Source organism: Bos grunniens, chromosome 24 (assembly GCF_055505025.1).
Source record: "Bos grunniens cultivar Pamir isolate PY7600 chromosome 24, Bosgru_T2T1.0, whole genome shotgun sequence".
In the NCBI taxonomy this organism is placed as follows: Eukaryota; Metazoa; Chordata; class Mammalia; order Artiodactyla; family Bovidae; genus Bos; species Bos grunniens.
In genome coordinates, this window is record NC_141188.1 from 47,151,955 (window position 1) to 47,167,115 (window position 15,161).

The 15,161-nt window shown below is 49.2% G+C and overlaps 2 protein-coding genes and 1 long non-coding RNA gene across 7 annotated transcripts in view; 1 reads left to right on the forward strand and 2 right to left on the reverse strand.

Moving 5' to 3' along the window:
- The window catches only part of SIGLEC15 (sialic acid binding Ig like lectin 15), a 23,940-nt gene extending 14,312 nt beyond the window's left edge, over nt 1–9,628 (forward strand). For 2 of the 3 annotated variants that reach the window (XM_086373350.1, XM_086373349.1), the window contains exon 6: nt 994–3,919. In XM_086373350.1, the coding sequence (XP_086229476.1) occupies nt 994–1,075 (82 nt within the window). In that variant the 3' untranslated portion in view covers nt 1,076–3,919. Of the gene's footprint in view, nt 1–993; nt 3,920–9,249 lie in introns of those variants that run through there. The other variant, XM_086373352.1, reaches the window with a different exon arrangement.
- LOC147346203 (uncharacterized) lies at nt 3,873–7,782 on the reverse strand. The gene is made up of 3 exons (XR_015154022.1): nt 5,603–7,782; nt 4,298–4,380; nt 3,873–4,123 (listed from the first exon to the last, which is right to left on the reverse strand). It is a non-coding gene; the product is annotated as an uncharacterized LOC147346203 (long non-coding RNA).
- Nucleotides 9,304–15,161, reverse strand: part of EPG5 (ectopic P-granules 5 autophagy tethering factor) — a 132,403-nt gene continuing 126,545 nt past the window's right edge. For 2 of the 3 annotated variants that reach the window (XM_086373348.1, XM_086373347.1), the window contains exon 44: nt 9,304–14,156. In XM_086373348.1, the coding sequence (XP_086229474.1) occupies nt 13,974–14,156 (183 nt within the window). In that variant the 3' untranslated portion in view covers nt 9,304–13,973. The remainder of the gene's footprint in view (nt 14,157–15,161) is intronic. The other variant, XR_015154019.1, reaches the window with a different exon arrangement.

Below are 15,161 nucleotides of genomic sequence, written 5' to 3' on the forward strand. Positions count from 1 at the left end.
AGGGAGGTGCCACTGGGCTGTGGCTACTTCAGACCCATCATCCTGTCTGAGGACAGCGAGAGATGGGAGGCAGGCACCCATACGGGCAGGTAAGGGTGCTGGCGGCAACCGGGAGGCAAAGGCTCAGGCATGACCCAGGGAGGGGGTGGGGAATGCAGGCAGGCTGCAGGATTTACCCTGAGTGCGATGGGAAGTCGGTGAGTGGTTTAAGTAGGCGAATGGCCCCATCTGAACAGGAGTGGAGGCAGGAAACCTGGGAGGGCTGTTGATCAGGACTGCGGCTGGCTCGGTTGCATGGCTGAAGATGGCAGCAGAGAGGGTGGGGCGATGGGGCAGAGGCAGGGCTGGCCGGAGGCCTGCTGGGCAGCACAAGCAAAGACGGGGCACACAGAGGCAGGGCAGACAGAGGCCTGCTGGGCAGCACAAGCAAAGATGGGGTGCACAGAGGCAGGGCAGACAGAGGCCTGCTGGGCAGTACAAGCAAAGATGGGGCACACAGAGGCAGGGCAGACAGAGGCCTGCTGGGCAGCACGAGCAAAGGAGGGAGCCAGCAGTTCTGGAGCTGAAAGCCTGGTGCTGCTTACAGAGCTGAAGACGGGGAGAGAAGAGGGGCGGTGGAGAGCCCCAGGTGGGCATGTAGGCATGTAGGGCATGGGGCATGTAGGTCTGAGAGGCCCAGGAGGATGTCCTGGAAGTCAGGAAAGCATCTGGAGCTCAGGAGGTCTGGCCTGGAGGTGGGTTTTGAAGCCACAGACTATATCCCTTTGAGAAGACAGAGACTCTGATCTGGGACGCTGTCGCCTGGGTGTCCCTTCCCTGGTCTGCAAGTTCTGCTGCTGCCCAGCCTCCAACCTTCGCTTGGTCTCCAGACCCTGTTGGACGTAGGCCCCTGACGCCCATCTCACCCCTGCTTCCACCCTTTCCTGGGCTGGGGTTTGGGCAGTCAGAGACCTCTCCTGTTTGGGTGGTCAGCCAACTTTCTCCTGCCCACAGGCCCCAGGCTCAGGAGTCCAATTATGAGAATTTGAACCAGATGAGCCCTCGGGGCCCACCAGCAGCTGTGTGTTCACCGTGAGGAGCCCATTGGCCACCCCCATCCACTGGTCACCACGAAGAACAAAGGCCAACAGGAGGCTTGGCTGGGACGGCCCTTCCTGGCTCCCGGGCACTTTGACAGCCACAGCCTGGCGACACCCCGAGGAGATCAGGACCATACTCAGAGGCTCAGAGGTCTCCCATGTGGACTTCTGTCTTCAAACCCCAGCAGTATTTCTCTCTAGGGGGCAGCAGTTTGAAAGTGTGTGTATGTGTGTGTGTGCACGTGTGTGCACAGGAACCCAAGTGTGACCCTTCTGGAAAGCTCTTTTCACCTTTTCTTAGAACAGAGCAAAGCAGGCAGGACACTGGTCAGAGGGGTCTCTAGGCCCCAGCTCCATCTGGGTTCTGTCACTGACTTGCTATGTGGGCCAAGGCACTTTTTCGCTTCTCTGTTGAACTTGTCCACTGTCAAACACGGACAGTATTATTCTTCCCTCCCAGCTTAGGGGCTATCAGGGTCTGAGCACAAAGTGGATGCAGAAGGGCTTTGGGCAGTACAAGGCCATCCACAGATGTGAGCAGGGTTACAGGCTCCTCCTTGCAGAGCCGCCTTGGACAAGCGTAGCTGCCGCCCCGGCCCCGCTAAGAGTGAGGAGTCCAGAGAGCAAGCCCAGGGCTGGGCCATGCCTCCCTGCAGTCCCAGGAACATTGAATCAGCAACGAGGAGAAGTCCGATGTTCCTGCACCCTGAGGTCTCCTCTGCGACTGTCCCACTCTGCCCACCTCTCACCCCATCAGCTGCTCTGCCCTGCCTTCAGCTGGGACCTCTGGGAAGAGGAGACAAAACAGCCATCACCTCAAAGCATCTGAAAATTCACTGTCCTTAAGGACCACAAGCCGGGAGGTGTGAGGACCAGTCTGGGCCGCAGTGGGTCCGTGGGTAAAGCAGCCGCAGCTCTGACCTGCCTCCACCTGCTTCTTCCCTGGATGTGCACTGGCCAGAAGTCCCGGGAGTTTCCCACCTGCCCAAGTGCTGCCAGGCTGCCTCCAGGCCGCAGCCTTCCATCCTCACACTGGATCATTTTAGCTCCTGCAGTCCTTGAGGACAGGTTGAGGGGGGAGGCGTGCTTGGGACTGGACAATCTAGCAAGAGAAAAGGGCCACAGAGATCGGGGATGCAAGAGGCAGTGGGAACACACTTTCTTTCCTCCAGAACTTTTCCAGAAGCTGCAGTGGTAGCTGGGGTCCTTTCTGATGCTTTCTGCAGAGACAGCGCAAAGGCTGAAGAGCCTTCACAAGTTAACAAGCAGGGCGGGGGGTTAGGAGGCTCCTTCCCTCCTCCTGGAGCCATCGCCAGAGTAAAAGGGTGATGGCGGCTCACGGTTAACTCAGGATCCATTGGGAGACTGTCTGACTTGTTCAGAGGTCAGAGGAGGTGGCATCCATAACTCGCTGGGCAGGGATACTTTGGGACACCTCCACAGAGAGTCCCATGTCACCAGGGAAGGACACGGGGTGGTGTGTCTGTCTTAGAGCATCTGCCCGGTCTTTGAGGCTAGTTTCACAGCCAAGAAAAAAGTGATAGGAATGGTATCATGTGCATTGTTTTGTGCTAGCAGCTGGGCCAGTGTTTGGGGATATAGAAGTGAGCAAGGCTCGGCTAGGTCACGCTGCATTAACACAGCCCAGTCACAGTGACTAGAACAGTTAGGTTTCTTCCCTTCAAAGCTGCCTGCTTGGCACAGATCATCAAGAGGCTGTGTGCATTTCACTTACTCAGGGACCCAGGCTCCCAGGGGCCCACCCTCTCTAATGTGCATTGCTGGGTTGGATCAAAAGAAAGCTCCAGAAAGTCTTCCACTTGGGATCATAGTTCATTGGCCAGAACTAGCCAGTGGGGAGGTCCCAGGGGGCCTCCAGGGGCTGGGCAGTGGGACCCTTCACCATACCTAGAAGGAGGGAAGCTGGAGCCTTTGGGAACAGCTGTGAAAATTCCACAGGGGGACTCTCTAGGGGTCTCATGCTAGTGAGCAACACAGACCAGTAAGCGGGCATCACGTCTGCTGGGCATCAGTCTGCTGGGGTTCTACAGGAGCACCTAAAAGGGGTGACTGACCCAGTCTTCCTGGAGGAAGGGACGTGGAGATGGTACACATTGGCCATGTAAATGGGGGAGAATGGAGATTGGGAGGTAAGGGGATAAAAACCAAAAGGGACATTCTGGGCGAAGGCCAGGAGGTAAGCATGCTGTCTAAGCAGTGGAAAGTTGCTGGAGCACCGGGCAGAGGCAGTGTGTCTGGACCCGAGGCAGCAGCATGGAGGCTCCCGGGCACGGCGGGTGCTGCCCCAGCAAGAATGAGCAGCTGAGCCTGGGTTTCTACCTTCGGACCTTAGGCTGTTGGAGCACCATTCTCCTGATGGGTTCCAAGGATCACCTGCATCAGGGACACCTAGGGAGCTGCTTCAGCTCCTCGTTCTCAGCATCCCTGCACCACCCAGATCACAGGGTCTATGAGGGCAGGCTCTATAGACAAAATATCCAGGGGATTTTGGCCCTAACTTTGTAATATGATTATTTTCAAACACATACACAACTGAAAAAGCTAGATGATCACCCAGATACCCACTACATACATTCAACACTTCCTAACATTTTGCCATATTAGTTTAATGCACGTGTGTGTCTGTGTGTGTGTGTGTGTGCACGTGTGTGTATTTGGCTGAACCATTCAAGAGTAAATTGCGGAAATCACAGTACTTGACCCTTAAATATCTCAGCTGTGTCTCCTGAGAACAAGTGCTCTCTCCTCCATAACCTAAAGGCCATTATCACATTTGAGAAAATTAACAATTATTTAATAATATTGTTGTATCACCCACATTCATATTTCTCCAATTGTCCTTTTTTAGCTTGTCTCCAACAAGTTGACTCCAGGTGATTTTTAGGTGACATGACTGGAGACTCCCTCTGAGTCAGCCCACTTGTTAGGGTGCTGGCTGCCCCCGGTGATCCTCCCTGCAGTGTTTGGGCTTGGAGAAGGACTTCCCGTGGGCTGGGGCAGCAGTCTTTCTCTCTGCTGTAGGGCTTCAGACACAGAGATGGACCAGGGGAGGCCCAGTGAGGAGGGAGAGCCCAGGCAGCCTCCTGCCCAGTCTCCAATTAAAGCGACTGCTAAGGGCAGAGGGGAGAGTGGTGAGGGGTGTTGACCATCCCCAGACCCCCTTGCCTGCCCAGAAGCCTGGTGGTCCTGCAGCTCACCTCTCTCAGAGCACCAAGACGCTGTCGATGGTGAGCAAGGAGCAAGCGGTGGGCAGTGGGCTCAGTCAGCAGTGTCCTAGAGCCTGAGAAGTGACCCGGAGATGTGATGTTTTGAAGACAACACTTGGTAGTGTGGTGCAGGGCACAGCACTCTCTGCTCCTGGCCACCTGCCAGGCTGCTCCTGGAGGTGGGCAGCAGGAGGAAGGGTGACTACTGCACAGGTGCCCACCCAGGTCTGCCAAGAGCACCGCACACCTTCTCTGCCTTCAAGGAGCTATTAATAATATCCTAAATCTTAAATTGAGATGTAGTTACATGAGAAATAATACCCACGAGATAATGTACAATGAAGGTAGGCCTGCCTTGGGACAGAAGTGCCACTGAGTGGGGCTGAGTTTTCACGTATGTACATATGCCTCTTGCCAGACTGGACAGCAAAGCCAGGTGAGGGTAGGCCTCAGCCAGTCACAGGGGAGAACTTGTAGACCATGAGCTGGGGTCTTGGGCTTTGTCCCCCGTCCAGCCTGGCACTTAGGTCCAGTCCCACGCCCTCCATAATAACAGTTCCTCATTCTCTGGGACCTCCTGTGGTCCTCAACCTCCCTTCCCTTCCATGATCCCTTGTAGTTCTCATTAAAAACCTAGGAGACAGGCAAGGCTGCAGGTATCCTGTGCACCTTCTCCTTCCCAGGTTCTCGTCTTTCCTCCTCTCCTGTGCCCCTTCCTCTCTGTCATATTTTATGAGCTAAATGGAGAAAACACAGTCTCCCAGTGCAAGGATTCAGAATTACTTGGGGTTGGAGCTCTCTGGTTTTCCCAGGTTTGGGCCCCCAGACCTTCATCTTCCAGCCTCTGTCCCCAAGTCCCACATGTGAGTGAACTCAGAAGGGTCCCAGGGCTGAAGACTTCCCCAAGAGTGCCCGTTGGAGACACCTCCACCAGAGGCTGCTGGCTCTGACCTCAGGTGGAGGGGAAAGGTGGGGTGGGGAAGGGAAAGGAAGGAGGATGAGAAGTTAGACGGAGGGGCCTTAAGAAAGATTAAGGAGAATGTGTCAGGGAGCTGGTCAACCAGAGCAGATTCCAAAAGAAATCTGGTCCAAGCCACAAACTTAGGCTATGAAAAATGTGGTGTTTGGGAGAGAGGCTGGGTTGGTCCCTTGGACCAACACACCAGGAACGTGGCTCTGTTTCCTACAAGGGTTTAGGCTAGCAGAGGAAGACCAGGAGGGAAGAGGTCCGTCTTCAGAAGAAAGGCAGGTTTCAGAGGAAGATCTTGGCTCCCTCAGTCTCTAATTTTCACTTACCCCTTGGTGACGTGGGGGGCCTCCACCTTCATTTCTCTGGGCCTTCCCCAGTGATGATAGTCTAGAGATAGGTAACCTGATTCCTATAGCAGGAAGCATGACAACTTGCCTCTAAGCCACCTTTAAAAATCCTGTGGTTCTGTCTGGAGAGGGAAGCCAAACCCAGACAAAGGGCACAAGGGGTGGGGAGACACACAGGGCATCATCCTGGCTGTTGTTGTTGTTCAGGCACTAAGATGTGTCCTACTCTTTGTGACCCCATGGACTGCAGCACGCCGGGCTTCCCTGTGCATCACTATCTCCTGGAGTTTGCTCAAACTCATGTCCATTGAGTGGGTGATGCCATCTAACCATCTTATCCTCTGTCGTCCCCTTCTCCTCCCGCCTTCAATCCTTCCTTTTCCATTGGGTCAGCTCTTCCCATCAGGTGGCCAACGTACTGGAGCTTCAGCTTCAGCATCAGTCCTCCCAGTGAATATTCAGAGTTGATTTCCTTTAGGATTGACTGGTTTGATTCATTGTCAATCAGCCCCTTGATTGACAAGAGACTCTCAAGAGTCTTCTCCAGCACCATGGTTGGAAACCATTGGTTCTTCGGCTCTCATCCTTCTTTATGGTCCAACTTTCACATCCATATATGACTGCTGGAAAAACCATGGCTTTGACTAGACAGACCTTTGTTGGCAAATTGACATCTCTGCTTTTTAATATGCTGTCTAGATTTGTCATAGCTTTTCTTCCAAAGAGCAAACATCTTTTAATTTCATGGCTGCAGTCACCATCCACAGTGACTTTGGAGCCCAAGAAAATAAACTCTGTCACAGTTTCCAATTTTTCCCCCTCTATTTGCCATGGAGTGATGGGACCAAATGCCATGATCTTAGTTTTTTGAATCTTGAGTTTTAAGCCAGCTTTTTCACCCCTCTTTCACCTTCATTAAGAGGCTCTTTCATTTCTCTTTGCTTTCTGCCATTAGAGTGGTATCATCTGCATATCTGAGGTTACTGACATTTCTCCCAGCAAGCTTCCAACCTGTGCTTCATCCAGCCCAGCATTTGTCACGATGTACTCTGCATAGAAGTTAAATAAGTAGGGTGACAATATACAGCTTTGACATACTCCTTTCCCAATTTGGAACTAGTTCATTGTTCCATATCTGGTTCTAACTATTGCTTCTTGACCCATATACAAGTTTCTCAGGAGGCAGATAAGGTGGTCTGGTATTCCCAACTCTTTAAGAATTTTCTACAGTTTTTTGTGATCTATACAGTCAAAGGCCTTAACCTAGTCAATGAAGAAGTAATGTTTTTCTGGAACTCCCTTGCTTTTTCTATGCTCCAACAGATGTTGGACATTTGATCTCTGGTTCCTCTGCTTTTGCTAAATCCAGCTTGTACATCTGGAAGTTCTCCATTCATGAATTATTGAAGCTTAGCTTGAAGGATTTTGAGCATTACCTTTCTTGCATGTGAAATGAGTGCATTCTTTGGCATTGCCTTTGGGATTGCAATGAAAACTGACCTTTTTCAGTTTGTTGTGGCCACTGCTGAGTTTTCCAAATTTGCTGGCATATTGAGTGCAGCACTTTAACAGCACCACCTATCTTTTAGGATTTGAAATAGCTCAGCTGGAATTCCATCACCTCCACTAGCTTTATTCGTAGTGATGCTTCCTAAGGCCCACTTGACTTCACACTCCAGGATGTCTGGCTCTAGGTGAGTGATCACACTCTCATGGTTATCCAGGTCATTAAGACATTTTTGTATACTTCTTCTGTGTATTCTTGCCACCTCTTAATATCTTCTGCTTCTGTTAGGTCCATACCATTTCTGTCCTTTATTGTGCCCATCTTTGCATCAAATGTTCCTTTGGTATCTCTAATTTTCTTCAAGGGATCTCTGCTGCTGCTGCTGCTGCTGCTATGTCGCTTCAGTCGTGTCCGACTCTGTGGGACCCCACAGACGGCAGCCCACCAGGCTCCCCTGTCCCTGGGATTCTCCAGGCAAGAACACTGGAGGGGGTTGCCATTTCCTTCTCCAATGCAGGAAAGTGAAAAGTGAAAGTGAAGTCACTCAGTTGTGTCCAACTCTTAGCGACCCCATGGACTGCAGCCTACCAGGTTCCTCCGTCCATGGGATTTTCCAGGCAAGAGTACTGGAGTGGGTTGCCATTGCCTTCTCCTTATTTCTTTACATTGTTCACTTAAGGCTTTCTTCTCTCTCCTTGCTATTCTTTGAAACTCTGCATTCAAATGGGTATATCTTTCCTTTTCTCCTTTGCCTTTCACTTCTTTTCTCAGCTATTTGTAAGGCCTCCTCAGACAACCATTTTGCCTTTTTATATTTCTTTTTCTTGGGGATGATTTTGATCACCACCTCCTTTATAATGTCACAAACCTCCATCCATAGTTCTTCAGGCACTCTGTTCAGATCTAATCCCTTGAATCTATTTGTCACTTCCACAGTATAATCATAAGGGATTTGATTTAGGTCATACCTAAATGGCCTAATGGTTTTCTCTACTTTCTTCATTTAAGTTGAATTTGGCAATAGTAGTTCATGATATGAGCCACAGTCAACTCCTGGTCTTGTTTTTGCTGACTGTGTAGAGCTTCTGCATCTTCAGCTGCAAAGAATATTATCAATCTGATTTCAGTGTTTACCATCTGGTGATATCCATGTGTAGAATTGTCTCTTGTGTTGTTAGAAGAGGGTGTTTGTTATGACCAGTGTGTTTTCTTGGCAAAGAAACTGTTAGCTTTTGCCCTGCTTCATTTTGTACTCCAAGGCCAAACTTGTCTTTTACTCCAGGTGTCTCTTGACTTCCTACTTTTGCATTCCAGTCCCCTATGGTGAAAAGGACATATTTTTTTGGTGTTTGTTAATTCCTAAAGTTCTTGTAGGTCTTCATAGAACCATTTAACTTCAGCTTCTTTGGCATTAGTGGTTGGGGCAGACTTGGATTACTATGATGTTGAATGGTTTGCCTTGGAAACGAACCGAGATCATTCTGTCCTTTTTGGGATTGCATCCACATACTGCATTTTGGACTCTTTTGTTGATTGTGAGGGCTACTCCATTTTGTCTTAAGATATTCTTGCCCACAGTGGTAGATATAATGGTCATCTGAGTTAAATTCACCCATTCCCGTCCATTTTAGTTCACTGATTCCTAAAATGTCGACATTCACTCCTACCATCTCCTGTTGGGAAATCCAAAGTCGAAAGTGCAGGCCTTCCCACCTTACTTTGGCTCATCCAAGAAGAGTCTAAAAGCAATGGAAATGAAAGCTAAGGAAGAACTCCCTAGCATTCTGATATAAAGTGATTTCTGGAGCAGATGTGGACATGCTCAGGTTACTCTGCCCTCCCTGGCAGCTTGGTTCCCTCTCTGAGGCTCTCCCACCCCCACCCAGGAGCTCAGGTGGTGGGAGCCTTTGCACAGTTTCACGTGCTTTCTCTGACCTGGTCACAAACACATTACAGACCTCGGAGCTCTCCCCAACTTTCTTGGGATCATCTGTCTACTCCAATTCTTAAACCCCCAAGTCTTAAGTTCTCTTTGAAACTAGAGCCCTCACCCATTGTGGTGAAACGTCCACCCATTATAAGTTTTCTAATTACATATTTTTCTTTTTGTGATTTCCAGCTGAAAAGACCTGCCAACCAACTTGCCAAAAATGAGACATCTACCACATGTAAATTAAATTTGAATCATTTATTTGCAGAATTATACTTAACCAGTTCTCATTTCATGTCTCATCATTATATAAGAAAAAAAACTCATCCTTTGTACAAGCATGTAAAATGTCAACAATAAGTAAATATTATACATTTAATGACCAAAATAAGCTGTGATTTTTCAAGGGCACACTAGGCATGTGGGAAGGAAAAAAGTTGAGCACACTTAAGAAGTATTTGCTGCCACTTGAGGAAATTAAGCCACTGGAAGAAAAATAAATCCTAACCCTCGTGCTCAGGAGATATTACATATGTACATTAAAAAATAAAAGTTTTAATGAAAAACATTCCTTAGTGGTTTCATTATCCCAAAATAGTCAGTAGTTTTATTTTTTCAAGTTATTGTTACCAGAAATCAAACCGATTATTTACCACTGAGTCACCAGGGAAACCCTATCTAGACTGAAGGAAGCATCAAGCACAGCCTCCACAGGACACACGATGCATCTATCATGCAGAGGGTCAGTCAGCACGGACCAGGATCATCACAGACCAGAACAAGGTCGGTATTAGCACCTGGCTGGAAGCCAAGAACTTTATCCAGAACCTCCCAGATACAAACGGAGGATCACAGGAGGAGTCTTCTTTTTTAAGCAACACACTTACTTTGCCCATTATACTCTCCATTTTGCTTAATAAGACAAAATTAACTGAGCAGAATAGTTTTCAGTTCAAATTTAAATTATATTAATAGTTATCTCAAAGTAAGCTGTAACAGTCCAAAATGTGGGAGATAGTTTTGAAGGGTAAGTGCAAAGCGCCTTATTGTCGGACGTATCATGCAGGCCGGTGATGAGACCAGTCTTCAGCAGCAACTGATGATAAACCAAGCTCTGGAGCTTGACTCAGCGACGATTGAATGTGCCAACCAGAGGGCACAGCTGCTGAGCCGATGCTGCCCACATGTCCAGGGGAGCGAGCGCTGCTGCTGGACCCACACTGGTGTTAGGCCAACCCCCAAGGCAGACGCTAGTCTGAGGGCACAAAGCCTGAGGTGGCACACACTCCTGCAGGTGGTGCCAGCTTATGCATGTGGTGCCAGATTATGCATGTGCTCTGGGCACCTCATTTGTCTCACCTGAGACCTGCCCCTGCTATTCCTGGGCATGTGTGCTCAGTCACTCAGTCGTGTCTGACTTCTTGTGACCCCATGGACTGTAGCCCTCCAGGCTCCTCTGTCCATGGAATTCTCCAGGCAAGAAGGCTGGAATGGGTTGCCATTTCCTCCTCCAGGGGATCTCCGAACCCAGGAAATGAACCACTGTCTCTTACATCTCCTGCACTGGCAGGCAGGCTCTTTACCACTAGCGCCACCTGAGCTCCTGTATTCCCGGGCATGGCCCCTTGCTAGTAACGTGGGCTAATTTGGGTCGCTTTCTGAAGGGCAGCCCTGGCAGACACTGAAGGGAAGAGGACTAACTAAAGGCACTAGGCATTTAGCCTGAAGAAGCCTGAGAATCGCTTCTCAGCCTTTTGGCTAAGATCAAGTGTAGAAGCCTGAGGTGTGGGCAGACGGGCAGGGTCAGAGGGCTGATGAGCTATGAAACTGTCCAAAGGTCTGAAGGACTATCTGTTGTAAAGAGGCAGGAGAATAGCTCCAGCAGAACCATAACCAGTGTCACCAGGAGGCCAGTTTCAGCCCAGTATAAAGCAGAGCTACAAACAGAGGCTGCCAATGGTCACCTGGGCTTGTCTATGAGGGGCAGGACTAGTGACCACAGGAAGGGGTGAGGGGGAGGCTGGAGGACCAAGCCTGGGATCCTGGCTGAGAGGTGGGGCCAGATGAGCTTCAATGCCCCTGCTGACCTCAAAGGTCATGATTCTATAACATCTGCTTCCTGCTCCAGAAATTAATTTTAGGTTTAAAAATCCAATAGAAAACTGTGTCTCACCTTCACTCAAAAGGAAAAAAAGGACGCAGACACTCTACTGGTATGATGTGGACACACTGCAAGGAAGGAAGCGGGTTGGCACTCGGTTAGAGGCCGGGCTGCTGTGGGGTTCCCGCTTTCTGGACTCGGCTTCCCCCACCTCAAAGAACTGAGAGACTCAGGCAACCCAGGGAGGCAGACGTGACCGGGCCAACAGACTGGTGGTCAAACTCTGAACCAGGAGCTTGAGGAACATGGAGGGTGGTCCGGGTGCCGCCAGGCTGAGCAGATGCGTCCGCAGGACCGACCTCCCTTGGCGTCTGTGCATCCCATTTTCTGCAGAGTGAGCTGGGGGAGCCAGGAGATCTTGGGGTGCAGTGTGCCTCTCTGGCCCACCCCATGGGAACTTCAGAGAGGCAGGTGGAGAAGCACAAGAGGTGCTTTTCAGCAAGCCCAGAAGCTGCCAGGCATCCCAGCCTGAACCAGATGCCACTGCTGGCCACGTGCGGGGAACGTCTGTGCTGTTCACCTTCAACACCGCTCGGCCAGGCAGTTCCTTGGTCTTACTGACTCGGTGTCAATATGCAGCGCCGCTGTCTCTGTAACTGGCCCCGCACTCTCTGGAGGTGACTATTTTGCCGACAAAGGCTCATTATTCCTGAAAGCCAGTGGGCAGACTGGTCTCTTCTTTCCCAGGAGGCTACAGCAATGTAGCCACCTTTTGATCTGTCTCAGTGTCGTTACAGTCATTTCTTAGCCCAGAGCCTCTCAGAGGAACCTATGTGTGAGTAAACCTTCCACTATGAAGCATAAAGAGGAAGGACTTTTACCAATCATCTCTGATAATCCAGTTGGTATCCAAGAAAATAGATGAAATCAGGCATAAAAAAATCTTCATCAACAACTGAAATACTTTACAAGATAGTGTGATGTCCCTAAAAATCAAATTCTTACCAGCTACAACCAAAGATTGATTTATTTTTTAATAATTTTTACAGAGCAAATACATTATAAATATTATAAATCTTCAAAAATTGAGATTAAACATAATTTTCTTTGAACATATGTACTGTCACTCAAAATTTTCACATTCTAGGATATCAGTAATTACATCTTCCTCAAAGAAAGCAGCACACAGAACATTTCCTGTCATAAAAATCTTTGTTGCCAAATCAGCCATGGAGCGGCCCACAGCTTCTAAAATTTGTCACAAGGAAAGCTCTGAGATGCGTCCCTCGGAGATGGGTACTTGGTGGCCCACAGGACTTGAAGGGTAACAGGGATGGTCTTTACCAGAGCATGTCTGAGGGGCAGAACTGTTCTGTTCAACTAGAGATTCAAAATAAAGAACAGCTCCTACACACTTCTGACTGTTGGGGGAGGCACCCCAAATTGATACTTGGAAGAGATTATCACTAGCTTAACCCATCCCACTGGTAAAAGTTCTCAGTGATTAACACGTTTTTTAGGTAAATATTCTCAGGCTATAGATAACCCTGAAACAAGGCATGGTATGCTGGCTGGACAAACAAAATCAATTTTGAGCCAACAGAATTAGGACTATGATGACAGAAGTCAAAATGTTAATTCCAGGGGGGTGAGGGGGCAATACGACAAGAGAAAGAAGATGGCAGTAACACAAGGCAACGCCGTCTGTAGACAAGCTTCGGTGACGAAGGAACTGTTAACAACAGCAGGCACATGCCGATTTAAAAAATGCCAAATTTCAATTAAGTCTCCTGACCTGACCCGGTTTCCACTGACCAGCAGTGTCTCAGCAGGTTTGCCAGCTTCATTTGAGTTTAAATCTGGAGTGGATAAACAGGCAGGGAACAGAGAATTGAGGTCTCTGTTTCTGTCTCTCTCAACAGCAGGACCTTTAGACATCAAACTTGGGGTCTGGAAAGAGTTGCACATGACATGTCTACAGGGACCAAGTGAGTGATGTGAATGAAGGAGTGGGCCAGGGTAGGACCAAAGGGATCGTACATCTACACTGAACTGCAGAGAGGAAGCCCTGCCTACACGCTCAGCCACGGGGATCAAACAAAACACACCTGTGCGTGACTTGCTCCCCACAACTGCCAGCACACACCCCCGATTTAGAGCAAATGGCTTCTCCATGAGGACACACGGCTGGACGGAAGTGGACGTGTCACCACCTCTGCTGTCCGCTTCAACCAGGATCAAGTGGTCACATCTGAGACAGGGACTTTGATTCAGCATTCTTATCTCCCTTCTGAGAGAAATATTTTAAGCTGTGGGAGTACCTCCCCCTTCTTTGAGAAATGCATACATTTTCAGAGCTTTTGTACTTTGAAGGAACACAACCGGGGTTCAAAAGTGAGGGTTCAACATGATTCCCCAAGCAGTGAGATCTGGCGCAGGAGTCTTGACATTTAAATCAGAGAGGAGAAGAGAAGTGGCGACACACAAAAGCACCCCATCCTGGGGTCTCATGAGATGACAGGTATTCAGGAATCGTGAGTGGTTCTCTACCCAGTAGAACTTAGTAAGTTTCTCTTGTTGGATGAATACAAGTAATACAGAGTCCCTGGAACGTTCTAAGAGCTAAGGAAACACACACATACATATGTGCACATGCACGACAGAATTATCTAGTGCTCACTCACCAACCTGCATCTATGGTCAGCTAACTCATTGGCCAAACGGCAGGTGAAACTGAGCCAAGTTACCTGTGCAACAGCAAAGTTAAATGTAAACATAAATAGCAACAGGTTTATCGAGAGCCTCTGAGTTACTATCGGATGTTGTCCAAATAATGCACTTCTGGATACAGACAGTTCACAAGAAGAGCCAGGAAGCTTTTCCCATCCTGGAGGCAATGGCCAGGATGCTTTATAAATTGTGCAGCCTGAGAAATCTGATCCTGGTATTCAACATACTGCTTACTCGATGTCAAGGATTCAAGAGCATTCAGAGCCTAAAAGACATGGAAGACAAGAGGGTTAACCACACGGATGCAGGTAACATGTTCCCGCAGGTGTAGCGCACCTGCTGCTGTCATCTGGGGCAGCTGGGAGCCTCCCGGGAGGGCTACAGAACTGCAGCCAGGCTTCTTAAAGGCAGGCACTGGTTAGCCGCAAGCGGGAGGAGGCCAGCAGCCTAAGCCTCTCCGGCTTCGGCCGCCTTCCACATTCCTCCTCCTGGCCTGTGCCGCTCCCCAGTCCTTCCCCGCTGTCTTCTTCCTTGTCCTCCTTGCCCCCGTGCCAGCGGTGCAGCACCCCCACCAGCACGTCCTCTGCGTCTCTCCTGGAGCCTCAACCAGAAACCACAGGCTTCGGTTACCCGTGAGACCTGTTTTAATTTCTGTTGGGTTTGTTCTCGGGTTATGAAGTAATGTCGTACTAAACCATAACTAGATAAAATTCAGAAGAAACCAGTGGCTAAGTGCTGCTGAGGGTGACTGATAAGATTGCTCTATCAGTCAACAAACACAGCAGACAGACCAAGCTCCTCTGGTTTCCACCCAACAGAAACAGCAATGATATTCCCATGCATCTCTTCAGGAATGAGGAAAAACGTTCTTTACTTCCATAATTTTAATTTTTCGTCCCTTCATACTGGGAGAACAGAAAAAGACTGTATTTAGAAAAAACCGCAAAAAAAAAAAAAAAAATCACAACAATGGTTCCTGGGGAGACGGGGAGCTTGGCCGCCCCTAGATTCTGAACATGAAGCATGAAGTACCCCTCTCACGTAAGGGGACCACTGCACTAGAGGGCACAGGGAGCTCCAATCAGCTGCTCTGTGACAGCCTAGAGGGGTGGGATGGCGGGAGGGGGAGGGGTTCAAGAAGGAGGGGACACAGGTACACCTGTGGCTCATTCATTTTGATGTTTGGCAGAAACCAACACAATACTGTAAAGCAATTATCCTTCGATTAAAAATGCATAAGTGAATAAATAAATAAAAATTAATTTAAAAA